At 47.8% G+C, this 15467-nt stretch overlaps 1 protein-coding gene across 18 annotated transcripts in view; it reads right to left on the bottom strand.

Annotated features, from left to right (window-relative positions):
• Nucleotides 1-15467, bottom strand: part of NCAM1 (neural cell adhesion molecule 1) — a 365493-nt gene that overhangs the window by 67909 nt on the left and 282117 nt on the right. For all 18 annotated transcript variants that reach the window (XR_005724131.1, XM_040258006.1, XM_040257996.1 and 15 more), the window contains exons 2-7: nt 11162-11236; nt 9272-9490; nt 7102-7245; nt 6573-6710; nt 5376-5493; nt 4778-4944 (exon numbers count right to left, since the gene is read on the bottom strand). Coding sequence is in view for 17 of the 18 variants with exons in the window: in XM_040258006.1 (XP_040113940.1) it covers nt 4778-4944; nt 5376-5493; nt 6573-6710; nt 7102-7245; nt 9272-9490; nt 11162-11236 (861 nt within the window). In the remaining variant the exon portion in view is untranslated. The remainder of the gene's footprint in view (nt 1-4777; nt 4945-5375; nt 5494-6572; nt 6711-7101; nt 7246-9271; nt 9491-11161; nt 11237-15467) is intronic.

Here is a 15467-nt window from a genome sequence, read left to right as displayed (position 1 = left end):
TTCCAAGGAGTAAGCGTCTTTTAATTTCATGGCTGCAGTCACCATCTGCAGAGATTTTGGAGTCCCCCCAAAATCACTGTTTCCATTGTTTCCCCATCTATTTGCTATGAAGTGATAGGACTGGATGCCAGGATCTTAGTTTTTTGAATGTTGAGTTTTAAGCCAACTTTTTCATTCTCCTCTTTCACCTTCACCAAGAGGCTCTTCAGTTCCTCTTTGCTTTCTGCCTTAAAGGTGGTGTCTACATTTCTGAGGTTATTGGTATTTCTCCTGGCAATCTTGATTCCAACTTGTGCTTCATTCAGCCCAGCATTTCACATGATGTACAGAGAAGTTAAATAAGCAGGGTGACAATATACAGCCTTGACGTACTCCTTTCCCAATTTGGAACCAGTCCACTGTTCCATGTTTGGTTCTAACTGTTGCTTCTTGACCTGAATACAGGTTTCTCAGGAGGCAAGTATGGTGGTCTGGTATTCTCATCTCTTAAAGAATTTTCCACAGTTTGTTGTGATCCACACAGTCAAAGGCTTTGGCATAGTCAATGCAGAAGTAGATGTTTTTCTAGCATTCTCTTGCTTTTTCAATGATCCAACGGATGTTGGCAATTTGATCTCTGGTTCTTCTGCCTTTTCTAAATCCAGATTGAACATCTGGAAGTTCTCAATTCATATATTGTTGAGGCCTGGCTTGTAGAATTTTGAGCATTACTTTACTAGTGTGTGAGATGAGTGCAACTGTGGGGTAGTTTGAGCATTCTTTGGCATTGCCTTTCTTTGGTACTGGAATGAAAACAGACCTTTTCCAGTCTTGTGGCCACTGCTGAGTTTTCCAAATGTGCTAGCATACCGAGTGCAGCACTTTCACAGCACTATCTTTTAGGATTGGAAATAGCTCAACTGGAATTCTATCATCTCCCCTGTCTTTGTAGTGATGCTTCCTAAGGCCCAAGGGGACGGGGGAGCCTTGGTGGGCTGCCGTCTGCGGGGTCGCTCAGTGTTGGACACGACTGAAGCAACTTAGCAGCAGCAGCAGCAGCAGCAGCAGACTTCGCACACCAAGATGTCTGGCTCTGGGTGAGTGATCACACCATCATGGTTATCTGGGTCATTAAAATCTTTTTGTACAGTTCTTTTGTGTATTTTTGCCACCTCTTCTTTATATGTTCTGCTGCTGTTAGGTCCATACCATTTCTGTCCTTTATTGTGCCCATCTTTGCATGAAATGTTTCCTCAGTATTTCTAATTTTCTTGAAAAGATCTCTAGTCTTTCCCATTCTATTGTTCTCCTCCATTTCTTAGCATTGATCACTGAGGAAGGCTTTCTTATCTCTCCTTGCTATTCTTTGGAACTCTGCGTTCAGATGGGTATGTTTCCTTTTCTCCTCTGCTTTTTGCTTCTCTTATTTACTCAGCTCGTTGTAAGGCCTGTTCAGACAGTCATTTTCCCTTTTTGCATTTCTTTTTCTTGGAGATGGTTTTGATCACTGACTCCTGTAAGATCTTACGAACCTCTGTCCATAGTTCTTCAGGCACTCTATCATATCTAATCCCTTGAATCTATTTGTCACTTCCCACTTTATAATCATAAGAGATACTGTTATTATGAACTCATTATAATGGGTTGTTATTAAAAATTTTATGATTATCTGTATTAGCCTATGAACGCACTGATGAAAACAGAGTGTATGTTATTCATCTTTGTAACCTTGGCAATGGCTGGACTTATGGCAGGTACTTAGATGTTGGAAACCAACACCATTTACTATAATTTATAGGCTTAGATGGAGAAGGCAATGGCACCCCACTCCAGTACTCTTGCCTGGAAAATCCCATGGATGGAGGAGCCTGGTAGGCTGTGGTCCATGGGGTTGCTAAGAGTCGGACATGACTGAGCAACTTCACTTTCACTTTTCACTTTCATGCATTGGAGCAGGAAATGTCAACTCACTCCAGTGTTCTTGTCTGGAGGATCCCAGGGACGGGGGAGCCTGGTGGGCTGCCGTCTACGGGGTCGCTCAGAGTTGGACACGACTGAAGTGACTTAGCAGCAGCAGCAGCAACAGCAGCACAGGCTTATATAGGGGCTTCCCTGGTGGCTCAGAGGTGAAAGCGACGACCTGCAATGCGGGAGACCCAGGTTCGATCCCTGGGTTGGGAAGATCCCCTGGAGAAGGAAATGGCAACCCACTCCAGTATTCTTGCCTGGAGAATCCCATGGAGGGAAGAGCCTGGTAGGCTATAGTCCATCGGTTCGCAAAGAGTCGGACATGACTAAGCTACTTCACTTTCACATAGGCTTATATATTCATCTCCCTCTTTGTGCTTCTTGGGGTCAAAAGACCTTATCTTACTCATTCTATAGCCTTTCTGTCCAGCAACATGGGTGCTCAATAAATAATTATGAAATGAAGGAATACATGAACAAATGCATCTGTCTTTCACTTAGAAAAACTTAAAATCAGAGTGACTAAGAAAACCACAAATCAAAGAGACACATGTTCCCCAAAGTTCATTGCAACGCTATTTAAAATAGACAGGACATGGGAGCAACCTAAATGTCCACCAACAGATGGATGGATAAAGAAGATGTGGTACATATATATACAATGGAATATCACTCAGCAATGAAAAGGAATGAAATTGCATTATTTGTAGTGATGTGGATGAACCTAGAGTCTGTCATACACAGTGAAGTAACTCAGAAAGAAAAAACAAATATCGTACATTAACGCATATATATAGAATCTAGAAAGGTGGTACTGATGAACCTATTTTCAGGGCAGGAATACAGACGCAGATATAGAGAAAAGACGTGTGGACACAGGGTGGGGCAAATCAGAAGATTAGGATGGACATATATACACCATCGTGTGTAACACAGATAGCTAGTGGGACCACTTATAGCACAGGGAGCTCGCTCAGTGCTCTGTGATGACCTGGAGGCGCAGGATGAGACGGGAGAGGGGAGCGCAAGAGGGAGGGGATATATATCCACATGTAGCTGATTCTTGCTGTCGTACAGCAGAAAGTAACACAACATTGCAAAGGAGTTATACTCCAGTTTAAAAATTGTGAAGTGAAGGAATGTCTTCACAAACGCATCTGTCTTTCATCTAGGAAAACTTAAAATCAGAGTCTGAGGTAAACTAGTCAAAATCAGAGAAAACACTGTCAAGAATATTTTCTAAGAAATTTAGTTGCACTCTCAAGTATGCACAGTTAATTTTGACCCAACTGATAACCTGTTTCTAAGTCCAATTGTCATTAATGAATAAGCAGGATTCATCCAGGATAGTAGAAGTGCTTGGTTTTCAAAGGTCTGTGTTTACAAACATCAATGCGTTCTCCTTAGTAAGCTAAACAAGCGGGTCCCAGGCAAGGCTCCCCAGGCACACGCGCTATAACCACCAGCGGGCTGCATGCATCAGGGATGCTCCTGCCGTGTCTGTACTCTGGCAGCACCACCTACACTGGCCTCCCTTATCTGTGTTTTTAAAAAAGATGAGCAGACAGAGCGGAAAGTCACTAGGTCAAATATCTCTCCACCGCAAATTCGTTTTTCAAAGTCAGGTCAAAATGCATTTCAGCTCTGAGTGAATGGAAGTTAATTGAGTTTATAGAGACAAAGTGAGTAGAGATATAGAGTTTCTTTTCATGACTTTTAGGTCAGGGAAGGAAGAAAGGGAGACAGAGGCAGCCACTTGGTCACTAACAGTGAACAAGGGCCTATTTATCATGGGCTTCCCTGGTGGCTCAGACAGTAAGGAATCTGCCTGCAATTCAGGAGACCCAGGCTCAATCCCTGGCTTGGGAAGATCCCCTGGAGAAGCGAATGGCTACCCACTCCAGTACTCTTCTCTGGAGAATTCCATGGACAGAGGAGTCTGGAGGGCTACAGTCCATGGGGTTACAAAGAGTCAGACATGACTGAGCGAGTAACATTTTCACTTTTTTTTTGTTTTCACTTATTATGGAGTCTGGCAGTGTCTGGAGTGCCAGAGATAAAGTGATGTCGAAGGCAGCTGGTGCTCTGCCATCTTGGAGTTCACATGCTTAGTGGACGCAGGAAAAGCAATCCCCCAAACCAGTAAGCGAGATCAGTTCAGGCAGGGAGAAGGGCACTGCAGAAGAGGTCAGTGGAGTGGGTGGGGGCAGTGATAAGGGGGCCGCGTGGGTCAGAGCAGGGAGGGCAGGGTTCACTGAGAGGGTGACCTGAAGGAAGCGCTGAGATCTGGATAACGGAGGAACAGAGGGCAGCTTGCGGGAGATCTGGAAGAATGAGACTTCAAGTGGAAGAAGCACCTGGAGCAACGTCCCTGAGACAGGGAATATGCTTAGTGTGTCTGAGGGAGAGGAAGGGGGCTTCCGGGCCTGGAGAGCTGTAAGTGTGGAGGGATGATGAGGTCGGGGAGGAAGTCAGGGCGAGCTCAGATATAGTGTCTTGCCCCAAAAGAGGAGTCTGGATTTTATGCCTCTAACAGGAAGCCGTTGGAGGTTTTGAAACACAGGAGTGGCATGTAAGGTTATTCTGGCTACTGTGAGTTGGGGAGGCTGCTGAGGGGGACAATGGAGAGAGGGGAGGTCAGGTGGGAGGCCATCTCATTGACCAGGTGAGGACCAAGATGGCCTGGACTCGGGCTGAGGCGGTGGGAGCTGGAGAGAAGCGGCTGCTTTGAGGGCAGCTTTCCAGGCCGAGTGGACAAGGTCTTGCTGATGGACGGTGTGCGGTCAGAGAAACCGTGGCAGAGCAATGACCTTGACTGCACTGTCCTTACCGAAGACCTTGAGGTGGATGGACGCGTCCTGCTCGCCCGCCTTGTTCTCGGCAATGCAGACGTATTCGGCCTCGTCACTCTTGTCCACCCTCCTGATGGTCAGCTCGGAGCTGTCGTCGCTGAACAGGTACTTCTCGTCCTCCTCATTCTCTATCTGCTCCCCGTCCCTGCCGGGTACAGAAGCGGGAAGGACTGTGACTTGGATGACAGAGCTAAGAGCTTGATTTTTAGTTTGTTTCTATAAAATGCAGACTGAACGTATGTGGATGACTGAACCTGCACAGAAAGTTAAGACATTCAATTGTATTTCTTTCTGTGTGATTCCTTTAACCAAATCTCCGATTCTGCCTAAGGGCTGCAAATGGCATCCTCCAAAACTCCAAAGAAGGTCTCTGATTCTGCCCCACAAACTGAAAATGGAGGAATCCAATGCACACACAAGGCAAGTGGACCTTACTGGAAGAGTCCACTCTGCCCTCGGAGCTGACTCTGCCCTCCCAGCTTCCCACCCCATTCCCTTGAAACCCCAACACAGAGTAGGCCCTGCCAGCTCTCCTCCTCCACTAGCTGGAGAGAGGGGCTCAAGCCAGTTTCTTACTTTGTCCAGCTCATGGTGGGCTCTGGGAAGCCTTCGGCGTTGCACACGAGGGTGACGGACTGGCCAAGGTTGGCCGTGGCATTCACTATGCTCTGTCTGGCCTGGACAGTGGGCGGCACTGAAGGAAAGGAGGGCTGTCAGCGGTGGCTGGGAAAACTCGAAGGGACTCGGTGGCCTGGAGGAGAGGCACTTTTGGGGGACCTCAAGTCAGAGGCTCGAGGGTCTTGGGTAACTGCCAAGCTTTAGTGTAAGGGGTCTAAATGCAGGCGTGCACTGAACAATTACTGTAAACAGGATAAATATTTCACTCACAAGCATGCATTCGTGTTTCCCAACAGTACTTGGTACTGTTATATGTATAACAACATATAATAATATTGCTTTTCCATAATACAGATTTAGAAGCTATATTAATGTTTTCCTTAAAGTGGTGTTCAATTTATAGTAGCTATTTATCATTATATGTTTTCTCAATCAAAGCATACCCATCTGAACAACTACCATGATTGGCAGAACTTAACATTTAAAGGGGGGCTCTTGATACTGGAAAAAGTTGAACATTTTGGTTCCCAGTGATTAAGTGGTTAATACCAATGTGAAATGCACTAGGTCACCAAAGAGTGACATTTCTCTTGCATTGTCCTAAACAACTTTGTGCACAAACTGGTTTTTATCAAAGGAATGAGAGAGAGAGAGAGTTTGGCAAAAAATACGTATCAATATCCAAACCAATTCAACCACGATTTACTTATTTTCTTAGTACTGACATTATAATTTCCTCTAAACATCTTGTAAATGTCAGATCGATTCCACGGGTGTGTTTATTTGACACTGCAAATTAAGATTAATAAACCCACGGATGGACTATGATTCTGACTATTCTGAGGCCTGAACTGATGATAAAATTTTCTCTGACAACTGAACCAGGGGACGGACTACAACGTTATAGTAACATCAAGGACAGTGAAGGATAAGGAAGAATTTATTAGGAAGCACAGGGCAAATTTCTGGTGTTGCGAGATAATGAAGGACATTCCAGAATTGCACTGGAAGTCCCCATAGTTGAGGGAGACCCAAAAGGCGAGTGTCTTTAAAAACAAACAAATAAATAAGGCAGAGGATGGGGGTTCCCTGGGGGAAGGGGTGGATGAGCCAAGGCGGGGGCCGTGGAGGGAGCGGAAGGCCGGGTCTCCTTACCATTCACGATGACCTGAATGTCCTTGAAGTTGACCTCCCCGCGGGCCAGGATCCTGCCCTCACAGCGGTAAGTGCCTTCATCTGTTTTCTTGATGCCCCGGATCTGGAGGTAGTTGTTGGCCAGGACTATGAATCGGACTAGAAAAGACAGGAGGCGGGCTTGTCCCAGGATCAAAGGACAGGAGGCTGCAGGCAGGGCCCTGAGCCTTGCCTTTTTCCTACCTTCAGTCTCATGGGGGAGGGTGGAGGGCTAGGAGTGGGGAGGGGCTTTATGCTGAAATAAGATCATACGTCCCTGGCTCCGACACTGAGCCAAGAGCAGAAGTCTGCTGGAAATCTGTATTTTTCTTTGGAGAGAAAGTCAAGTGCCTGAATAGACAAGCTATAGCCATGTGACGCTAACCTGGAAATGGCATGCGGTTCTGGGGCACTGAACTCTGAGTTTGGGGTAGGAGCCTCAGTAGCTGGTGGGGGTGGGCATGCGAAGGGGCTCGGCAGGCCAGGAGAAGGGGCGGCTGCCCGGTCTCACCATCTTTTTTCAGGATGACATCTCGGCCTTTGTGCTTCCAGATGATGGTCGGGGGGAGGGAGCTGACCACATCACACACGATCACGGCATCTTCTCCCTCCCTGAACTCCTGTGGGGTTGGCGCGTTCTTGAACATGAGCTTCTCTGAAAGAGGGGCCAGAGGAGAGTGAGGGAAAACAGTGGTTCTCCCACAAAAATCCCTTTTCGCTGGTGGCTTACCGCTTGGATTCGAGTCCATATATGCAGCGGTACCCAACAGGGTCCACCCATCCCTTGGCTAACCATGTGGGCAAAGCAGATGGCACAAGGAGAATACGCTCAGCCATGTTTGGCAATTAATTCCTATTCAGAGTGCTAAATTTATCACACTCTGTGCAGAAAAGGGTCTGCAGAGGGAGAGGCGTGTCCTTACCATGTGGATGGAGCTAATGGGACACAACTCACAGGGAGAATGAACTGGTAGGACATCCACCCTACAATGAGTAGTAGGATCAGTCCTTTCTCTGTCCCCTAGTCTGTCTGACACCCCAACCCCAGCCTATCTATGGCAGAGAGAATTTTGAAGACTAGAACAGGAAAGGCAGGCTTATGGCAATAAATACTGTGGCAATCAATACTGTTCCATTAGCAGTCACCCACCATTACCCTGGCCAACAGGACAGACGCATGATAACAAGATAGTGAGCTGCCACCTTTAGACTGGCTTCAGTGGCAATGGGAACCACCTGCTCTGAGCGGCACAGTGTTCAGATAATAACCCCCCCACCCCACTGAGCCTTTGTACTCCACTGCCAGCAGGAAAGAGTGAAATAACAGGGGTAAACTGAGGTGGAAAACGGTCAGTCAACACTTGGGGAAGGGTGAGGGGAACACACACCCTCTGGGAATGGTGTAGCGTGAATTTAGAGAGTCGAGGCCAGGGCGAGGAAGCTGTGACCAGCACGGACACAGCTGCGAGTCTGGAGTTGGCCAAGGATCCTTTAAAATCACACTGGATGGAAGAGAGGATATATGTATACACATGGCTGATTCACTTTGCTGTACAGCAGAAACCAATAGAACAGTGTAAAGCAGCTATACGCCAATAAAAAAATAAATTAAAAAAATACAAATCCCGATATAACCTACATATATGTTAAAAAGGCATTAAAATATAACAGGTTTTTAGAAAACATACTGATAAAATATTTTTAAAATTTTCCTTTAGTTTTAATTTATTTATTGTTGGCTGCACTGGGTCTTTGTTGCTGCGGGGGCTACACTCTCATTGTGGTGTACGGGCTTCTCATTGTGGTGGCTGCTTTTGTTGCAGAGGACTCATATGAAAAGACCTAGATGCTGGGTAAGATTGAGGGCAGGAGCAGAAGGGGACGACAGAGGATGAGATGGTTGGATGGCATCACCAACTTGATGGACATGAGGTTGGGTGGGCTCTGGGAGTTGGTGTTGGACAGGGAGGGGTGGTGTGCTGCAGCTCATGGGGTCGCAGAGTCAGACACAACTGAGCGACTGAACTGAACAGGTTTTCCAGTGTGCAGGCTTTAGCAGCTGTGGCTCATAGGCTAAGCTGCTCTGCAGCATGTGGCATTTCCCCTACCAGGGAATGAACCCACACCCCCTGCATTGGCAGGTAGATTCTTAACCACTGGACCACTACGGAACTCCCTGATAAAAATCTTATTTGTATAGAGGGTGTGTGCGTGTGCTAAGTCGCTTCCGTCGTGTCTGACTCTCTGTGACTCTGTGGATTGTAGCCCGCTAGGCTCCTCTGTCCATGGGATTCTCTAGGCAAGAATACTGGAGTGGGCTGCCATGCCAGGGAATCTTCCTGACCCAGGAATCAGACCCAAGTCTCTTACGTCTCCTGCACTGGCAGGCAGATTCCTTACCACTAGCACCACATGGAAAATGTTTATATAGAGTACCTTATGAAATAATAAATTTAGTTTGAAACCAGTAGGCCCCCACCCACTGCCCCCCAAAAAAACCCACCCAAAACAAGCAAAAGAACCCACATTAGAGCTCTTATCTTGATGCAGAAAAGACCTAGAGAAAAGTAGAAAAGAGCCCGGTCAAGCCCTCTATTCCACCCCACTCTCTGCTACCCATGTTGTCTTCCCGGCCAAAGGAGAGGTGAGGGAATACAGAAGGAGAAGGAAGGGGGTCTTACGGAAGATCTTCACGTTGACCGTGGCCTCTGACTCGGTGCCATCCTCCGCAGTGACCACGCACTTGTAGATGCCGGCATCATCGATGTTGGCGTTGTAGATGGTGAGGGTGGAAGAGGAGTCATCGTTCCATACCACTGAGATCCGCTGCTGGTTTGGGGTGAGCTTCTCTCCGTTGGGGGAGAACCAGGAGATGTCTTTATCTTTGGCATCTCCGGCCACTAAAGAGGGAGAGATAATTTTCAAACCACTGATGCTGACAAGACAGACACCTCCAGGAAACAGTAGGTAGTTGACAGGAGCTACTGAGGAAGAGCTCTACTGAGGTGGGAGGTGTGCGTGCGCCTGTGTGTGACCACTCATGTTGGTCACTTCTGCATTTACTTGCTATGTATGAGTATTTGGAAAGAATTCAACAAACATTGGTGCTGATAATTCTCATAGTGGGCCTATCCCTAGTAAGGGAAGAGATATTTGTTAAGGACCTACTGTGTGCGGGCACTGAACTAGTAGCTTATAGCCTCGCAGAATGGGGGGCAAAGGGAGTTCGTATCCAGGATTTGAGCTCAAGCACTGGTTGGTTAATCAACTCATCAGCTTGTTTTCAAGGGCTTAGATGATGTCTCCTATATAGAAGATGAGATACCGGCTAGTCTCTGAGTATAAATTCCAACGACTTTTGCTCCACCATCTGCCTGCACAAACCAGCGTTTCAGCACTCCCCCTGGCCTCAGACATGCAAACACATCTGCTGAAATGCTTCAAAGAAGGAAGCCAGCATCGCCCATCATCCCTTCCCCAGGCAGCTCAGAGGCGAGGATGCAGCTGCTGCTGCTGAGCTGTCCAGACACTGAGCCGTAACAAGGGCTCTGGGATCCTGGATGGTTCTTGCACAGAGTGCTCTCTGCCCAGTGCCCTTCCCCTGCCCGCACCCCCACCCCACCGCCTGGCACAGATGCTTAGTGTAGAAATGGAGCAGCCTTCCTTTCAGGGCCCATCATGTTTTCAACAAATATCACTCTGCAAGATGCACTGTGGGCTCCATGGCTGTGTCTCCGGCTCGTTTCAATGGCTGTAATGAGGCAAAGCTGGAGGGAAGACATCCAGCGGCCACGAGCCGCCTCATCCTGTGTAAATCATGACAGCATTTCAAACCCCTCCCTGCTGAAAGCGGCATGCTGGATGTCAGCTTACACCTAGCTCAGCTCTTTCCTGGTCCTTTCATGTTTCAAATCCCAGGCATGTCACATACAGAGACTCCAGAACCTCACAGGAAGCCTTTCCTCTGCAGGACATTTCCTGATAATTAGCTGAGCTGTGGAAATGGGGCATGTTTTCTAAACAAAAGACAAGGACACCAGGTTCGACAAATTCTGAGCTCTGGTGCGGGCAATGGGACAGAATATTGGAATTGACTGGAGAGCTGGGAAACCCAGGAAACCTGTCCTCACCACAAAAGAGATGCTGGCACTCAGCTTTCTTTCAGGCACGTTTTAGGACTTCTTGTATTTTCCTTCTCTGGGAGATTCTAATAATCCAGACACGGACCCACTGAAGCATTCGTTCTGAAGCACTCCTGCTCCCCAGTGCATTCACGGAACTCTGGAGGCACCCAGAGCAGGGGTCTGGGGGCTGTGCTGACTTTCCCAAGGAAATCCCTTGATCTCCTCCATCACCAGGCGGATGTCCACAGGGCACATTTCACTGTACTGGGGCAAACTTGGTTTGGGGAAGGGAGACAGTCTGAGCACTTCCCTGGCTCTCAGATCACCCTATGACCCTGTCACAGAGTGAACTGAGATTCCAGGCACACCCTCAGACCAGCAGATGCAGCTGTTACCTCTGCCCTGCAGGGTGGGTTTCCTGAGATGCAGGGTGACGGGGGTACTTGCCTTGGCACAGGAAGAATTTAGACTCTCCCACGCTGATTTCCCCTTGGCTGGGAACAATATCCACTTGCAGAGAAACTGAAAAAGACAAAAAGTCCAGTTTAAACATGTGTCTGCAGTTTTAAGACAGAAACCAGAGCTTTCATTAAAAAACGGAGTCTCCTCACGCACTTCCAGAAAGAGCGAAGAGAGGAGGTTGTTTGGGTTTTGAGAACGTATCATCACAGTTCCTCATGCCAAAGCCAGGAATGGACACGATCCAGGTCATTTCACGTGCAACTGCTGTCTTCTATCAGATGGTGCAGGCTGCCCAGGAGACCTGGAGTAAACTCTGCCCTAAATGTTCCTGACCCCTTGAGAAGACTTAGGGTCCTGCTTCCAAACAGCAGCACTTCGTTCATGGAAATAGCAGCCCAGCTAGTTCCACGTGGACCATCAGCCTGAAGGGTCCCCACAGCTGTGTTCAGAGGGAAGCCTGCTGTTCACAACCCTGCACAGGGCTTCCTGCCACTTCCCCACACCATAGAGCCTAATCACCACAAAGGATTTGACGTGAAGATCCAACCTGGTTTTGAGGGAGGGGATGCCAAACAAATGCTCACCTACTTCACGACTATAGGACCAATCCATCTCTTTGCGTCAGAGGAGACAGTGATCAAGCATGGTCACCCCGATCAGTCAGTCACTCTTCTGCAATGCTGGAGTCTCTGCCCTGTGGTCCCCCGTATCCCTTGTCTACTACACTACACTACACTCGATTTGAATACCCATAGGCTCTATCCAGCTTCCCAGGTGGTGCTAGTGGTAAAGAGCCTGCCTGCCAATGCAGGAGACATAAGAGACGTGGGTTCAATCTCTGGGTCAGGAAGATGCCCCTGGAAGAGGCCATGAAACCCACTCCAGTATTCTTGCCTGGAGACTCCCATGGGAAGAGGAGCCTGGCGGGCTGTAGTCCACAGGGTTGCAAAGAGGTGGACACGACTGAAGCAACTTAGCCATGCACACACGCATGCTCTATCAGTCCACTCCACCCATTAAGACAAAACACATCGCACCAGATCTCATGGATTCTTGTATTCACCCGGTTCCTCGATTATCTGCTTAAGTCAGGTAACCATTGCTCATGAAAATGTATTCTTAGGGTAGGATAAGTGCTATTATTCATTGGGATCCAACTTCTTTCTGCCTTTCCTCCTCAAGTAAAGTAAGTCAGCAAGCTAAAGGCTAATGGACATTTGGTTGAATGCATGAAGCGCCTGCAAGCCAGTATGAAGGAGGGGCCTGGACAAAACAGAGCGAGTAATAGAGACTCAGCAAGCCCTTCCTTTTAACAGCCATTTTCTCTGCACAGTAGAGCAGAGGGAATACTCGTTGCCATGGTGACGGGCTTGCAGGCAGAGCCGTTGTGGGTCTCAGTCTGTGCTCATTTGATGAAGCAACCACTGTTGTACTCAGTGAAACACAGGGCTCAAAGGGCCTGCTTGGGGCAGGCAAGGGGGAGCGTGGGGCAACATATCTACCAGGGGCACAGCCTTCCTTGCCATCCTATGGACAAAGCAGCCCACGGAAAAACCCGGCAGAGGCTGCAGGGAAAGGGATGGTTTGGTGGGACAGGAACGGAATGGGGAGGGGTGAGAAATCAGGAACTGGCTGGGCGAGGATGCTGAGCGCGCCACTCTGAGAATATGAAGCAGGAATCCAGAGGCTTCCAAATGCCAGCTCAGAAGAAATATGATAGGAATGGAGGGGCCGCCTGTCTCTCAGCAGTCAGTTTGCTTCCGATTACTCATGTGAGACCCAGCACGGAATTCTTCCTGAGAGCAATGAAAGGTCCTCCCCCTACCTTTCCTGAATTTTGCCCGCAGTGTGCAGTGCTACAGTGGATTATTATTTTTTTTAATTTTTAAAAATTAATTAATTTTAATTGGAGGCTAATTACTTTACAATATTGTAGTGGTTTTGCCATACATCGACATGAATCAGCCATGGGTGTGCATGTGTTCCTCATCCTGAACCCCCCTCCCACCTCCCTCCCCATCCCATCCCTCAGGGTCATCCCAGTGCACCAGCCCTGAGCATCCTGTCTCATGCATTGAACCTGGAATGGCGATCTGTTTCACGCTACAGTAGATTATAATGTAGGGGCCACAGCACTGGGGTCGGGGGGCAGGTGTGCCTGGCTGTGGCTGCTTTCTTCCATCACTCTCCTCTGGATGGATTCTGAATGGATCTGAGCAGGAGGGGTTCCAACCATCACCATGTCCCACCTCCTCATTTTCTGGTCAGAAAAGAGTAGTAGGGACTTCCCTGGTGGTCCAGTGGTTAAGAATCTGCGTTGCAATGCAAGGGATATGGGTTTGATCCCTGGCTGGGGAACTAAGATCCTACATGTGTCAGACCAACTAAGCTCTCAGGCCACAGCTAGAGACCCTGAGTGCCACAATGAAAGACTGTGTGTGCTCTAACTAAGACTCAATGTAGCCAAATATTTTTTTTTAAACTAATTTTTTTTTTAAATTAAAAACAGAAAAGAGAGGTAAAGTGACTTCCCTAAGGTCACGTCTAGTGAGGGCCAACGTGGCCCCAGAGTCCAGGCCACCTGGCTCCCAGGTAAGTGTTCTTTCCATTACATAATGCTGTCTCTGCCAGTAGAAGATAAAGAATCGGATACACATCCCTTAACAGAAGAGACCAAGTCCACGGTTTATTGGGGGAGCACAGGGCCCTATAGGAGAGGGCTATAAGCCAGTGCCACCCATCTTAAGACCACCTGGACCTTTTTAATCCCTATCTGTGGCTCATACTCTACAGAACAACAGGCCTATGAAGCCCAGAAGCTGAGCCTCGGCCACCCGTTGCTGAAGTTATGGTCCTTTCTGGAGTTTACTGGGGCATTCTTTGGAGAATTAGAGGCATATTTCTAGCTTGGAAAGTGCACTGGCCCATATGCTATGTATTAGCAGCCAGCTTCAACATATGGATCCTGTTACTCTCACAGAGCCCTTATTGCTTTGAGAAGGATTTTCTTATCCCAAGTGAAAGAGCAGCCTTCATTTTTTTTGAGCTCTTTTCAAACAGAACATGACTCTCAAGGGGCAGGAGAACACGGCAAGGCTGAAGAGTTTCCATCCTCGAATATGGCCAGTATCTATCTCTGGGCCATGGACAGAAATGAGAAACGAGCATTACCAAGGAATTCCCAGCTCCCCCAGATCCCAGCCACACATTTATCATCACAGACATTTTTTAAAGAAGAGATATCCATTCAGACGCCTGCCCTTTTGCACACATGGAGAAGACAGTGATTTCTCCTTCTAGACACCAGTCAAAGCCAGGCCAGAAGAAGCCCAGACTCTCTGGAAACTCAATGCTTGGATGTTTTCCACTGGAGTACAATGGCTGATTATTCTCCCCCAAATGCAAAACCATGAATTATTAGGTTTAATAATGGTGAGTGGAAATCCTGCTCCAAGTCCCAAACTCCTTCCCTCCACTTCTTGTGGCCTTTTCCTTTCTTACGGTATTCGTCTTCTCACTGTTTCAAATAAAAATTCCTGTCTTGACTTTCACCTTTCTCCAGTTGCAAATATAACTGTAATTTCCTCACCAGGCCTCACTCACACCCTTTAGAGGAACTCTGAAAATATTTCTCCCAGAAAAAGTATCTCATTTTTTGCTTTGCAGAAACATTCTCTGCAGAAACATGGTGCGTTATCTAGTCATCTTAGATGCATCCAAAGATACATGCTTAGAAACACAGGTGGCTGGGCTGGCTGGGACCCTGGGGTAGGTTGTCAACGTCCTCCCATTATGGAAGACGGTATGGAGATTCCTCAAAAAATTAGGAATAAAACTACCACATAACCCAACAACCCCACCGCTGCTGCTGCTAAGTCGCTTCAGTCGTGTCCGACTCTGTGCAACTCCATAGACGGCAGCCCACCAGGCTCCCCCATCCCTGGGATTCTCCAGGCAAGAACACTGGAGTGGGTTGCCACTTCCTTCTCCAATGCATGAAAGTGAAAAGTGAAAGTGTAGTTGCTCAGTCGTGTCCAACTCTTAGCGATCCCATGGACTGCAGCCCACCAGGCTCCTCTGTCCATGGGATTTTCCAGGCAAGAGTACTGGAGTGGGTGCCACTGCCTTCTCCACAACCCCACTATTAGGCATATACCCCAAGGAAACCATAATTGAAAAAGACACATGTACCCATCACAGCATATCTACACTAGCTAGGACGTGGGAACTACCTAGATGTTCATCAACAGATGAATGGACAAAGAAGCTGTGGTACATATATACAATGGAA

Source organism: Oryx dammah, unplaced genomic scaffold (assembly GCF_014754425.2).
Source record: "Oryx dammah isolate SB20612 unplaced genomic scaffold, SCBI_Odam_1.1 HiC_scaffold_17, whole genome shotgun sequence".
Classification (NCBI taxonomy): domain Eukaryota; kingdom Metazoa; phylum Chordata; class Mammalia; order Artiodactyla; family Bovidae; genus Oryx; species Oryx dammah.
The sequence above is the reverse complement of the archived record's forward strand: the minus strand, read 5'-3'. Positions and strand labels throughout refer to the sequence as shown.